At 42.7% G+C, this 15,163-nt stretch overlaps 1 protein-coding gene across 1 annotated transcript in view; it reads left to right on the forward strand.

The window, feature by feature from the left end:
- ATP6V0E1 (ATPase H+ transporting V0 subunit e1) overlaps positions 1 to 14,921 on the forward strand; it is a 34,967-nt gene extending 20,046 nt beyond the window's left edge. Inside the window, exons 3-4 of the mRNA XM_030829916.3 lie at positions 5,795 to 5,924; positions 14,424 to 14,921. Coding sequence (XP_030685776.1) covers positions 5,795 to 5,888 — 94 coding nt within the window. The 3' untranslated portion in view covers positions 5,889 to 5,924; positions 14,424 to 14,921. The remainder of the gene's footprint in view (positions 1 to 5,794; positions 5,925 to 14,423) is intronic.
- Positions 14,922 to 15,163: the final 242 nt, after the last annotated feature.

A 15,163-nucleotide genomic window follows, 5' to 3' on the forward strand; every position in this document is an offset into this window, starting at 1 on the left:
TACAGCAAAGAGATTCAGTTATACATATACATATACATATATATATACACACACATATATATACTTTTTCAGATTTTTTTCCATTATAAGTTATTACAGGATATTGAATATAGTTTCCTGTACTGTACAGTAGGTCCTTGCTGGTTATCTATTTTGTATATAGTAGTGTGTATCTGTTCATCTCAAGCTCCTAATTTATCCCTCCCCTTCTCCCTATGGTAACCATAAGTTTGTTTTCTATGTCTGTGAGTCTGTTTCTGTTTTATAAGTAAGTTCCTTTGTATCATTTTTTTTAGATTCTACATATGAGTGATATCATATGATACTTGTCTTTCTCCGTCTGACTTACTTCGTATAGTAATCTCTAGGTCCATCCATATTGCTGCAAATGGCATTATTTCATTCCTTTTTATGGCAGAGTAATATTCCAGAGTGTGTGTGTGTGCGTGCGTGTGCGCGTGCATGCGCACGCACACATCTTCTTTGTCCATACATCTGTTGATGGAAATTTCCCTTAAAGCCAGCTGTATCTTTTTTTTTTTGAGGTATAGTTAATGAATAATATTATGTAAGTTTCAGGTGTACAACATGGTGATTCACAATGTTTAAAGGTTATATTCCATTTATAGTTGTTATAAAATATTGGCTATATTCCCTGTGTTGTACAATCCATCCTTGTAGCTAATTTTATACATAATGGTTTGTATCTCTTAATTCCCTACCCTTATATTGCCCCTCCTCCCTTCCTCTCCCCATTGGTAACCACTAGTTTGTTCTCTATATCTGTGAGTCTGTTTCTGTTTTGTTATATTCACTAGTTTGTTTTATTTTTTAAATTCCACATGTAAGTGATATACAGTATTTGTCTTTCTCTGTCAAGCCAGCTGTATCTTATAATCTAATCACGGCAGTGACTGTCCCTACATATCCACCATCCCCTGTTTATACAGGGTGTGTACGCAAGGGGATGGGAATTTTGAGCAACATCTTAGAATTCTGCCTACTGCAGAGCAGGTGGGGGCGGGAGAGGAGGTGGAGATGAGCATGACTCAGTGCAGCATGAGAAACTCCTTTGTAAAGTAAAATAGGTTGTATTTCATTCTGTGGCTTGAATGCATTTTTAGCTGTATCACAGAGAAAGAGAAGGAATAAGTAGTATTTATTGAACACCTGTTTGTCAGCTACTACACGGAGCACTTTCATATATTATTCCTTTAATTCTTTTTTTTAAATATAAATTTATTTATTTATTTTTGGCTGCGTTGGGTCTTTGTTGCTGTGCCTGGGCTTTCTCTAGTTGTGGCGAGTGGGGCTACTCTTTGTTGCGGTGCATGGGCTTCTCATTGTGGTGGCTTCTCTTGTTGCAGAGCATGGGCTCTAGGTGCACAGGCTTCAGTAGTTGTGGCACACAGGCTCAGTAGTTGTGGTGCACAGGCTTAGTTGCTCCGCGGCATGTGGGATCTAACTGGACCAGGGCTCGAACCCGTGTCCCCTGCATTGGCAGGCGGATTCTTAACCACTGTGCCACCAGGGAAGCCCTTTTTTTTTTTATATTATTTATTTGGCTGTGCCAGCTCTTAGTTGTGGCACGCGGGATCTTCGTTGCCGCATATGGGATCTTAGTGGCAGCATGCGGGATCTAGTTCCCTGACCAGGGATCGAACCCGGGCCCCCTGCATTGGGAGTGTGGAGTCTTAACCGCTGGACCACCAGGGAGGTCCCTCCTTTAATTCTTAGTATCTTGAGGCAGGGATTATTATCTTCATTTTACAAAAGGGAAAACTGAGGCTCGGGGTTGTAAGCTCACTTGCTTGGAGTCACTCCACTAATATTTGATGTAGTTAAAATTAAAATCCAACCCTGTCTAATACTGAATCCCATATTTTCTAATAGTGTATAATAACACTGCTGCCCTTGAAAGAATTTGCGTCATTGGATTGGGATAAGGATATTTGACAGAGGTCATCTCGGTAGAGACAGGGCAAGTCACTTCTCTGCTGTTTCTTAAGGAGGTGATAGAGGTTACTCCTATCATGGCCCTCGCTGGAGGGACAGCAGATCAGAAGAGAAGTTCTCGCCGGACTTCCCTATTCCAGCAGGGAAGCTGAGCAGTTATCCGCATGACCTGTGCATCACTGGGAAGTAACCGTGCCTCTGTTCCCTGTTCTCATATCTGAATGTGGAACAAAAGAACAAAGTAGGATTTGAGAGAGCTCGGTATATAGCCTTTTCTGTGGGGAGGACGTATTTTATGCTTGAAGAATTCTAATAACCAAGAGCTGAGCTCAAGATAAGTGGCCAGGAGTGTTTGTAGATGAAGTATCCTCTGCCTCTCTCTTCCAGAGCATACTCTGCCCCCACCCTTGGTTTGTCTCTCACAAGCTCATGAGCCCCTGGGGGCAGGGTCGGGGGGTTGGCCCCTCAGCTGATTCCTCTGAGCATCCTTAGGGCCTGACGATGGAGCATGGCATTGGTAAATGATTGTGGAATAAAAGAGGAACTCCTAGGCTGCCTGATCTGTTTCATCCTTAATACCCCATGGAAGCAGCCTGGTATCAGGGACTCAGAAGTCCTGGGTTCCCTTTCCAGCTCTATCCCTGATTCGCTGTGGGAGTATTAAGCTCCCTAGGACATAGTTTCTTTGCTGTTAAAATGAGGACCGTGAACTTGACCTCTGGTGCATTCCAGCTCTTCAATTCTCTGAAAGATGGTACCGTGCCATAGCTGCCTCGGTAGTTTGAATAAGCTCAGGTTAGTTATTAGGCTGGACTTCAGGTTGTGGAGACATGTGGAACAGTTTGGGCAAATATGAAGAGTACATTTAGTTCTGTTTTTTTGGACATGTGAAATAATAGATTCATTGGAATATGATCTCTTTCTCCACCCACTTCCATCAATTCAGAGTGGATTTTTTTTTTTTTCTCCTTCCAGTTCTCCCCACTTTTTCAGCTTTAAAGAAAAATCTGAAGTCAGGCAGTAATCAGAAGGGCAGACGAAGAGCTCATCTGGTTAGAGGGGGGAATTTCCTCCAGGACATTTCAAATGAACTGACCTGGGCTGTTTCCCAAGGAATTTTCTTGAACTTCGGTTTGTTGTTGTTGTTTTAAGTAAGATGTTTCACTTGATTTGAAACATTAAAAATAGTACGTAAAATTAAATTCAAAAAAGTTTCCGAATACTGATCTGAGCAAGCAGAGTGGACTTCGTTCTTGCTTCTGGATATTTCTTCTTTACCTCAGGTACCAAAGGCTCATGATGGACTTCATCTATAGTTAGCAGATGGATTCTTTGTTTCCTTAACTCCCAGACAGTTTAGATTTAGCTAAACTGATTGATGCTTTCTGAACTGTTGTCAGTTAAAATATTTCAGAAGGTAACTTTTGTACAGAAGGTAACTTTTGTAAGAACATTAGTCTGACCTGATTTTGGGTTCAGGAGCTGCTACCACCTAATTAGTGTTGTGACCACAGGCGAATCATTTCACCTCTCTCTGCCTCAATTTCCTTAACCATGTTGTGGGAGAATTAAAGATCATTTGTGAAGTCTACCATCATTTTTTTTTTTTTAAAGCTCCCTGGGTGATTGTAATGTGAAGTCAGAATTCAGAAGCATCGCTATCCCACATCGTACAAAGTACTGGGAGATGGTGTTTTTATTCAATATTAAACATTTTTGGTAACGAGAGGAGACAGAGGCGAGGCTCTAACGTATTTTTTATTTAGCATTTCTAAGCACTGGCCAGTATTTCAGTCTGTCCTGAAAGGACGGACGACTGTTTGTACTGTCTGCTTCCATTGCCTGCTGGGATCGGGAAAGTCCTGGGTCTGTGTGGAATTTTCCATGACTCTCAGCTCTGCACCATTACTGTTCACTGCAGTCACAGCTCTTCAGTGTGTCTGCCTGTGCTCCCCTCCTCTTTCTTTTTTTCAGGTAGATGTTAAACCTCAACTACAAGTATGGGTATTTTGTTTGCGTCAAATATTGTAGTTCTAAGGACAGATCAGAGAGTCTCATCTGAATTTTTTGTTTATAAAGTGAGTCAGCTTGAGGTAACTGTCTTGGCTGGATGTCCTCAGGTGTCACGTTTCCTGTCACAGAACCACCTTCTGTTGGGCTGGGGTGGGGAGGGGCGGGTACATTGTTTCTGTAGGTGAAGCTGCTGTCGCTGCTAGATTGTCCAGCAGTCTGATCATTGGTGATCAGAATCAGCTTTTTGATTCTTTTATTGGAAGAGTTCTAAATATTACAGCAAATGGAAGAAAAGAGATCCAGCCAGATAATGGTTGCGTTTGGCTAGTTCCCCTCTTCTAGGGGAATTTAAAGTCCTAAAATTGTAGAAGGAGACTACAGGATAGCTGAGGCAGGATAGCTGCTTTCCCTTAGAAAGCAGTTCTCTGTATCCCATGCAGAGAGGACAGCGGTATCAGATTATGATGCTAAAATCCATCCTCCAAGATCAGTAGTGGATGGAGTCTGGGCCTGTTTACCAGACCCCCTCCCCCCAGACGAGAGCAATTCTAATTTCTAATTTAAATAAAAACTCATGTATTTTGAATAGGAATTAAAGGCACTGTGTGTTCTGCTTCATTCTGTGCTCGCCTGAAGCGGTAACTTCTTCGAAAGGCCTTCCTGACCACCCCATCAAAGGAGTACTACCTCCATCATTCTCTATTCCTTCGCCTCACTTTATTTCCTTCCTGACATTACATTCCGTAAGCTTTGTGAGGGCAGTAGCATTTCATTTTCTCCTTTGTATTGCTGGGGCCTGGAGCCTAGCAGGTGCTCATTAAATATTGGTTTAATAAAGTAAAACATGGAATGGTTTGAATAGCCAGCTGTTTATTTGCTGTCTTTCTGTTGAGCCGTACGAGTTCTTTATATATTTTGGATATTAGCCCCTTATCAGATATATGATTTGCAAATCTTTTACTGTCTTTCTTTTTGTTCTTTGCTTTGGTCTTAGTTCAGTGATTCTCAAACTTCACTGAGTATATGAATTCCCATATCAGATACAAAACCATTTATTCAGAACTTTGTGAGCAGTAGAAGAAAACTTTAAAGACAGTTTTGGCTATGTACTGTTTTGCACTTCCGACCCTGAGGTAAATATGTAACACCATCATACTTCCTCCATAATCGGTCTGTGATACAGAGGAATACCTTGTTACTTAGATCTGAAGTAAGCAGGGGGAGTTAGATGCCCATTTGGTTCGGCTCCACTACTGCCCAAAAGATATGTAACACGTTTTAGTGGTGATGGTGATGAGAGAAGGGGTGCTCAAGTGATATAGTCTAATTGGGAGACAGTGGGCTGAAATTTAACCTTGGCTATACCAGTAAAACTGGATGTGTCGTTTTGGTTGTGGGTCTTAGCATTTGGAGAATGGGTAAAGTAAACTGATTTTTCCTGAGCCCAGAAGTTGTGATGATGGTAAACTGAGATTAGGCAAAAACACTCTGAGGTGATGATATCATATGAATTCAGGAAATCTTGACTACTTGGAAAGGGAACTAAGAAAATGAGAGAAAAGACAGAGACATACTATGATGAAGCCTCACTGCTTTGTCAATAATGTATCAGATGAAGGGAGGGTTTGTTCTGTGAAGGCTTTTCTTACAAGACATGCTTCCATTAGCACAGTGTGCTTTATGAACTTTAAGTGTGTTGAAGGTTTGGTCTGAACAATAGATTTAAATTCTACTAAAGCACTTTTCTCATCCTAATTTAAAATGGTCCCGTTCCAACATGATTTCACCACTTTCTGTTGTCCTTCCTCCCCCATTATTTTTTTAGTTGGCTGATTGCAATTCTGGCCCAACTCAACCCTCTCTTTGGACCGCAGTTGAAAAATGAAACCATCTGGTACCTCAAGCATCATTGGCCTTGAGTAAGAAGACCTGCTCGCCAGTGCTCAGTCATTGAGGTGACTATGCCCTTGACCTTTCACATCAATGTTGTCAATCGGTCAGCTAGAGTTTGCCTGGACTTTTCCTCATTTTAACACTTGGCAAGGGCAGACTGCTGAAAGCAAACACAATCTGAATTGCAGAAATAGATTTGGAACTTAGGCCATTCACTTTTAGCAAAGGATTTATCCGTAAGATTCTTTTAAATTGTATTCTTACCCAGCCAGTTAAATAAATTATGTTTGCATGTGGTCTTTCGGGCACAGATCAGGAATGTGACTGTGTGTACTTGGTATTTTGAGATTTAGCAGCTTTAAGTGGCTGACAGATTTTAGATGAAGGGCATCTGTGAATGCTTTGGACAGAGAGAGACAGATGCTTTTTGAAAATTGGTCTCAAAATTGCAAGTTTCATTTGCTTCTGAGGATCAGGGAAGTAAGGAGTGGTGTAGTGGAATGATTTATTCACTGGCCAAGAGTCAGAAAGAAAGCCTGTCATTTCATTTGTTCTTCAGTCTCCATTATTATGTTAACTGGAGGTTAGCGCTAAATGTTTGACTAGATTCAGGTTCAGCTTTTTTGGCAAGGGTACTTAAGTGGTTCTGTGAACTTCATAGTGCCTTATATCAGGAGAGACGTGATGTCTGGCTGTCTGGTCGTTAGAGATGCCAAGGTGATCAGTGGGTTCTGGCCCCTCCAGGTGTAAAGGTCTCTATCACCCTTTATCCAGTGATTGTATCCATTGCTGATCTTAGCCTGAATGAAGCATTGCAGTAGAAATTGCAAAAATGGTGATTTTCTAGTTTTTGTTATTACTTCCATATTTGATTAGGTGAAATATTTCTATAAAAAAATGAACTTTTCCTGGACTTCCCTGGTGGTGCAGTGGTTAAGAATCCTCCTGCCAATGCAAGGGACATGGGTTCCATCCCTGGTCCGGGAAGATCCCACATGCCACAGAGCAGCTAAGCCCTTGCACCACAACTACTGAACCCGTGCTCTAGAGCCTGCGTGCCACAACTACTGAGCCCATGTGCCGCAACTACTGAAGCCCACGTGCCTAGAGCCCGTGCTCTGCAACAAGAGAAGCCATCACAGTGAGAAACCCGCACACCACAATGAAGAGAAGCCCCTGCTTGCCACAACTAGAGAAAGCCTGCACGTAGCAACGAAGACCCAACACAGCCATAAATAAATAAATAAAAATGTTTTTAAAAATGAACTTTTCCTTATCAACTAGAGTTATTTACTAACCTTGAAATGTAGATCATATAAGAAAGGTGGGATACACACTTCATTTTTTTCTTTTAATTTTCTTTTCTTTCTTTTCTTTTCTTTTTTTTTTTTTTTGTGGTACGCGGCCCTCTCACTGTTGTGGCCTCTCCCGTTGCGGAGCGCAGGCTCAGCGGCCATGGCTCACGGGCCCAGCCGCTCCACGGCATGTGGGATCTTCCCTGACCGGGGCACGAACCCGTATCCCCTGCATAAGCAGGCAGACTCTCAACCACTGCGCCACCAGGGAAGCCTCTTTCTTTTTTTACTTTATTTATTTTGGCTGTGTTGGATCTTTGTTGCTGCATGTGGGCTTTCTCTAGTTGCGGCGAGCAGGGGCTACTCTTCGTTGCGGTGTGCGGGCTTCTCACTGCGGTGTCTTCTCTTGTTGCAGAGCATGGACCCTAGAGCATGTGAACTTCAGTAGTTGTGGCGCACGGGCTTAGTTGCTCCGCGGCATGTGGGATCTTCCCAGACCAGGACTTGAACCCGTGTCCCCTGCATTGGCAGGCGGACTTTTAACTACTGTGCCACCAGGGAAGTCCCTCTTTTAGTTTTCAAAGTGAGTAACTTGGTGCCCAAGTTACTTCTGGGGTATTCAATGAGGTTTTCTTTTCTTTCCTTTTCAATTTTAATCAATTAAATGTTTATTATCCTTTTTATAAAGTTCACTTGTTCTTTCTTTGGCCCTGTGGGCACCTGTCTAGACTGGCTTCTATGTCCCTTTGATATTAGTCTTTGATAATTTTCTTTCTGGCAACATCAAGGTGTCCCAGACCTCTCTTGTATGTTTCTTGACTTGGAATCAGCTGTTCCTCTAATAACTTTCCCACTGAAAGGATTCCCTGGTTCACTAGTCAGTCCTCAAGCCCAGTTGGCCCTGTTTTTCTTTCAGTGGAAGTGGTATTTATAAACCATGATCTGATTGCTAGGTGCATTCATTTCTGTTGGGGTGTTGTTGCTTCTAAGCCTTTACAGTGGACAAAGCCAGGAAGTATGGATTTTTAAAAAGAAAAAAAAAATCACGGGTTCATGTCAGTATTTCTAATTCAGATTTAACATTACAGGATTTTTATTTGACTTCTTCAATTTTATACTTGAATATCATTCACATATGCTGAAAATCTTGGCTCCTAAAGGCAGTAACTTAATTACTTAATTTGATTATCATATAATATATATAAAATAGTTTCAAAATTACCCCAATGTAACTACTAACTATAAGGTTATTGAATGCAGTTTAGGATTTCTTTGCTGCTTTATTTGTTCTTAGAACAAATAAAGAACAACATGCTGTTTTCTGTGGTTACTTGAAATTATTTCCTCTGGTGGTTATCAATTTGTTATACAGTTAGGTTAAGATGATTTATTTTGTGTTCAATTTATAGTAATTTTTTCTTTTTTTTGGCTACATTTTTTGGAATATGTAAAACATTTCCAGAGTCAAAATTTTAAGTAAGCTATATTCATAGAAGTCTATATCCTTCCAGTGTTTCATTGTGCAGAGATAAGCAAATACATTGTGTGTGTGTGTGTGTGTGTGTGTGTGTGTGTATCCATCCTTCCCTGACACACACAGCTGTTACAGAAGAAATATCATATTACATATGCTATTCTGTACCTTGCTCTTTTTCACTGAACAATATATCCTATCAGTGTATAGAGATCTTCCTTAATTCTTTTTATAGCCATTGATATCCTTTTGCATTATTTCCAGTCTTTTGTTATTATCGATAAAGCCACAGTGCCATCCTGTGCGTATGACACTTTGTATTTTTACCAGTTTTCTTTAGATTAGAGTCCTTGAAAATAGAATCTCTGTGTTAAAGGTATAAATACTTTTTCCAGGTATTACTACATGCCCTTCTATAGGGATTGTACCATTTTTGCATTTCTACCAACAATGTATGTGAATTTCTATTTCCTCACAGCCTGGATTTTTGCCAGCCTGATAGGTAGGCAGCCGTTTTTTTCCCTTAGAGTTCTGTCTGCCTAAAGGGGTTTTGATTCCCTTTTATATAGATTTTTTTAAAAAAATCTGATTTATATATATATATAAAACCTCCCCGCCCCCCCTTTTTCCCCATCAAGTTCTGTTTTATGTCCTTCCTCTTAACTATAGTGAATGTTAGGTGGTGGTATTGATTGGGGTTTAAAGCTGAGAACCTCAGGCCTCTCAGAGTGAGATCTTCATTCTAGCATTGCCTTTCACTTACCTTCTCTGAGCCTCATTTCCATCTCTCACCATAAGTAAGTGGGGCCCACAGTGAATAACACTGTGTGTGTGGATCTGGTGTCATTTGCCCATTCTTTTCAGTTTCATGTGTCTGTAACCTGAATGATGAATTCCTAATGTTTGCACTCTGGTCCACAGCACAAACTAGGACTGCTTGAAACCCTTATGTTAACGGTTGTTCCTTTAAAAGCAGAATGGCAGGAAATAGAGCACAGCCAGGCAGCCCTAGTTACGAACATCATGTCACATTGATTCCATGTTTGAGGCAATGATTGTGGTAGTACTGTACCTCTAGTCCTATGGAGTTATCACATCAAGAGATCTAATCTGATCTAATCCTAACATTGGAGCAAACAGAACTCTTCTTTTTAAAAAAAAAAAATTTATTTATTTATTTATTTTTGGCTGTGTAGGGTCTTCGTTGCTGTGTGTGGGCTTTTCTCTAGTTGTGGCGAGTGGCGGCTACTCTTCATTGTGGTGCACGGGCTTCTCATTGCAGTGGCTTCTCTTGTTGCGGAGCACGGGCTCTAGGCGTGCGGGCTTCAGTAGTTGTGGCTTGCGGGCTCTAGAGCGCAGGCTCAGTAGTTGTGGCACATGGGCTTAGTTGCTCCGCGGCATGTGGCATCTTCCCGGACCAGGGCTCGAACCCATGTTCCCTGCATTGGCAGGTGGATTCTTAACCACTGCACCACCAGGGAAGCCCATAAACAGAACTCTTAAGACAGAACTTCACTTTTCCTGGTGGTAAAATTCAAAGAATGAGCTAAATTCCCTTTAGAACTTTGAACTTTTACACAACTGTGGGATGATAAAGGAGTGCAGAAACCAGATTTAGGCCTGTCCTCAGCTGGTAAGGAAAAGTGTTCAATTCTGTATGTGATTCTTTAAGAGGCCAGATTTGGAAAGTAGGAGATGTAAGCCAGGCATGGTATTCAGCAGAGAAAAATGAGGAGCAGTCATGAAAGCTTTCAAATAATAATTCTATACAGATGAAATTGAATTGATCCTGAACAACACGGTTAAACAGCAAGCCGGTCCTTTGCTACTCTAAACACTTTAATTGCCATGATTTTCTTTCATATGTTGATAGGCTGAGTTATAGCACATTATGTTTATTGGCTGGAAATCTTACCCAATACTTCAAAGAACTATTTCACGCCATCTCTGACTCCTGCCAACCTTGGCTGCCTCTAGAGCCTCGATTCCTGAGATGCTTATGGAACTATCACATCAAGTTTGCTGTTTTTCCGATGTCCCATTTTCCTGCAGCTTTGGGGGTGTGATGCTTGTAGGGAATCTCCTTGGAATGGCTTCAGACCAGTGTTCTGTAAGTTAGTTGGTTAACCGCATCATGGTGATATGTTTAGATAAGCCTGTATGGTTTACCGCAGTCCTAAAAGGGCAGGCATTCTATTTTATTACAAAGTCTGGAGCGGAGAGGAATAGACTATTGGTAATTAGGCCTCTGCCCTGAGGAAGCTGTTTTTCTATGCATTCCAAAAATATTTGAGTGTCACGAGGTACATAGTACTGAGTGGGGATTTCAGAGGAGGCTGTGGACTCTGAAGGGGTTTGTGATCTGTTGAGAGGTTGGAACTAAGCCATACTTGTGAAAAGTTAAAACAGTGCAAGGTGTTTTATGGTTAAAAAGCCTGTCACAGTTTTCCCTGTCACCTAGAACCCATTCGATGGCTTCTTTCTCCTCTTCCTTGAATCCAGTTGAGCCACTTATGTCACTAGTGTCTGCCTGTCTACTCTGTTCCTCTGTCGGGGACCCTACTATCTGACCCAGTCACTGCGGCTCTGAATTACTGCAGTGGCTCCTCATCACGTCTGCCTGCCTCTACACTCAAGGTATCTACAAACCACCACCCTGTTTATCTTCCTGACATAGCACTTCCTGAAACACATCCTGCTTGCCCCAGAAACTTTGAGTAGCTCTCCGTGGGCTACAGCAGGGCTTTTTCTTAAACCCAAGGTCCCTGATTTTAATGGGTACGTGCCGCTTGGAATGCTGTATGTAACGTGTTGTCAGCACAGCTTGTCAGGGTCACCAAAGGTCCCATGAGCCACAAAAGATAAGAATGACTAGTCTGCAGATTCTGTCCCACTTTCTAACGTGGTGGTCAAGGCCTGCCTAGTTTGCCTTCCAACCACCTTCGCCGCTTTCTGCACAACTTTCCTCCGTGACCTACTGGTTCCAGCCATACCATTTTCATGCTCTTGACCTAATTAGCTTTACTTAGCTTTTCCTGCCTCATTACCCTACCACAGTCATTAATGTAGAAGGCCGGTTAGTAAACACACTATTCAGCGAACATTCTGGTTTCTTGTCTCCACTCACCCATTCTCAGTTCTTTCTGATGTTTTCTCTTGAGTGTCCAGCTTGCAAATCCTTGCACTTCCTTTCCTGGCCACTTGGCTTCCCAGAGATCTCTTCTCTCCTAAATGTATTTAGCTCTGCTGTTTTTGCCTTGAATTGTGAAGCACTCAGGCCTTTATAGGTTGCTTAAATACCTCTTGTAGTTAATCTCCTACAATAAATACATACCTTACCATGAGAGTAAAGAAGGAATTATTTTGCGAAGTTATCTGAAACGAAAAAATAAAGATAAAAATGAGACCTCTTCTTTTTTGTTTAAAAATATATATATATTCACTCATCATCCTTCCCTGAACAGATTTCTTGATTCTAGCCTTAATATTTTTATCTTTGTTTCTTTTTTTTTTTTTGCGGTATGCAGGCCCCTCACTGCCGTGGCCTCTCCTGTTGCGGAGCACAGGCTCTGGAGGCGCAGGCTCAGCGGCCGTGGCTCCCGGGCCCAGCCGCTACACGGCATGCGGGATCCTCCCGGACCGGGGCACGAACCCTTGTCCCCTGCATCGGCAGGCAGACTCTCAACCACTGCGCCACCAGTGAAGCCCTAGCCTTAATATTTTTATGTTGTTTTCATTCTCAGTTTTATCTGAAAGTAGCTTTGTGATTCCTTTATTTTACAAAATGAGAGCATGGACTCTTTGGTTGAGTTCCCCACCTCCACCCCAGAATGGCTATTCATATCAGAGAGATGATTAGAATATGTGGTTCTTTAATTCACTCCAGGATCAAACCACAAGTCTTCGAGCATAATGCTCGTTCACGTTAATCTTAAACTGGTATCACTGAGCTTGAGGGAAAATTATTCCCTCTTTCGGTGTGGTTTTTCAAAAGTGAAGACCTGTTTTCCCCTTCTGTGATTGTTCATTCATCCAGAAAGGCCTAAACAGTGAGGAAGTCTGACCATATGCTCTTTTTTTAAAATGTTTGGCTGCGTTGGGTCTTCGTTGCTGCGTGCAGGCTTTCTCTAGTGGCGACTAGCAGGGGCTACTCTTCAATGCAGTTTGCAGGCTTCTCATTGCGGTAGCTTCTCTTGTTGTGGAGCGTGGCCTCTAGGTGCACAGGCTTCAGCAGTTGCAGCAGGTGGGCTCAGTAGTTGCGGCATGCGGGCCCTAGAGTGAGCAGGCTTCAGTAGTTGTGGCGTGCGGGCTCTAGAGTGCAGGCTAAGTAGTTGTGGCGCACGGGCTTAGTTGCTCCGTGACTTGTGGGATCTTCCTGGACCAGGGCTCAAACCTGTGTCCCTTGCATTAGCAGGTGGATTCTTAAGACACTGCGCCACCAGGCAAGTCTCCTGACCGTATGCTCTTCATAGGAACTTCACACACAAAACATTTGGATTCACTGCTTCACATATTCTCAAGTAAATTAATAATCTGCCTGGAACTCAGGTCTATGCAGAGGGCTGTTCTGCTGGCCTAAGGAAGAGAAGAGAAAATGGTCGTGAGATTAATAGAAAGGTTTCATGAAGCCATGGAAGAAACCGGTAGCTCTGGTCATTGCCCCTACCTAGCCTGCTACGGTTATTTTCCTTAGTACGTGGTAAAAATGGTCCTCTAATTACATCTTCAGTTGACTGTTTGCACTGTCCTACCCTAGTGGGTCCCCAGCAGTCCGCTGCTTTCCACCATGGAGGGCGGCTGGCCTGCCCAGCTTGCTCCAGTAAGATTTACCAGCAGTCTCATGTCTGCTTCTGGGCACCTTGGCCCCGGAGCCTTGGGAAACCCGCCATTTAATCTCCCGGCACTGGGGATTCTCCAGGGTGCGTGCCCACTGGCTTGGGAAATCGCAAGGGCCCGTGTGGTCTCCCTGTGGGCTTTGTGACCTCCAGCCTTCCAGACCTGCCTGCTGCAGCCGTGCCTCATCCCCACTTAACTAGCCCCTCACTCCGCCTGCCCCTCCCTCAACACCCTAGCAAATGGTGGGCCACAACCAGCTTGTTTTCTTATCCACTAACTCGAGGCTTGTGTGGAAATCACCTCTTAAAGACACTATTTAACTTATTTTCTCTTTAGTTTTTCTCTTTAACTTCAAAAGTAGCACATATGGCTTTATTTATCAAGACGTTGTACAGTAAGCTTTTGCGAGAAGGAGTTATGCGACCACTGTTAGCAGTCTGATGTGTGAAGATACCTATTTTAAATGTTTGCCAGCTCTGCAAAGGTGGTGTTGCAGCTTTAAGCTTCTAGAAGAAGAAATTCTCATTTGTCACCTACACTTGGGGTGGCAAGAACGGTGAGCCATCGAGTAGCAAGGAGCCTGCTCTTTAGGAGTCTGACTCAGGGACCAGCTTGCCCGCCTGTGGGAGCGGAAGTGCAAATACAGATTCTTGAAGCCCAAGGGAACTTGTCAGGTCCCAGTGCAACGGGTCTTAGTCAGCTCCACTCTTCCTGCTTTCTATGATACCGTCAAACCGGGACTTGGGATCCTTAGTTTAGCATTGTCCTTGGTAACTGGACTTATTGTCACAGCCCTGCAAAACCTGCCCGAACTTGCACATTAACTGAGCCCACTTTCATTTAGGGGGCATCTGTGTATTTAAAATTATTGGCCTGGTTGACTTTCTTGGTGTTACCCTTTTGCCCTCCTGAGGTTGATGGAAAGGCCCAGTTACTGGAACGGTTTTGTTTTGCAGGTCACGAAGAGAACTCCTTTAGATGCAAAATCACCTCCATACCCAGACCACCTTCCTTGACTCGCCCAATTTGGCTGTCAGCTGCCTTAAACGTTCCCACCACATTTGAATATCTTATTCTACAATGCAGTATTTTTTCCTGTCACCTTTTTTACACTTTGATGAATGATGTGCCTATTGAATCTAAACTGTGCTGCCTCTATAAAATGTTTATGTACTGTTTGGAGATAGAAAGTGCTGTTCTTTTGAGAAATAACATTACTCTCTCCTTGGAAACTGTGGATCTGAAGATGGCTCCTGCCTGCTCACAACGTGAGAATCAGTGAAGTGTTTAAAAACTGTTACATGACAGTAAGACTCCAGTGGGGCAGTCAGTAGGAGAACACGTTCAGAGGGAAAAATCTGTCCCACCAGAATTATACCAAAGTATATTTTCGGGATGAATTTCTTATTTCTGCCCTCCTTTGGAATAAATTATTTTTCTGCTCTCTATGGAAATCTGGTTTTGGTGTTTGTTAAGCTCATTTCTGTAAGCTCTTCTGTCTCTGGATAATGCCTTTTTGAAAAATGATTTTGTAGTCCAAACGTAGCTTGGATGGATTAACCTGGCTGTGTAGTTTGAGATACCTGAGGAGTCTGGTAAGTACTGTTGTTAATCATCCAGTAAACACCTGAGTGCTTTTTGTAGCCACTGGAGGAATCAAAGATGTGGAAATTGGGTCCCTGTAAATTCAAGAGCT

Source organism: Globicephala melas, chromosome 3 (genome assembly GCF_963455315.2).
Source record: "Globicephala melas chromosome 3, mGloMel1.2, whole genome shotgun sequence".
In the NCBI taxonomy this organism is placed as follows: domain Eukaryota; kingdom Metazoa; phylum Chordata; class Mammalia; order Artiodactyla; family Delphinidae; genus Globicephala; species Globicephala melas.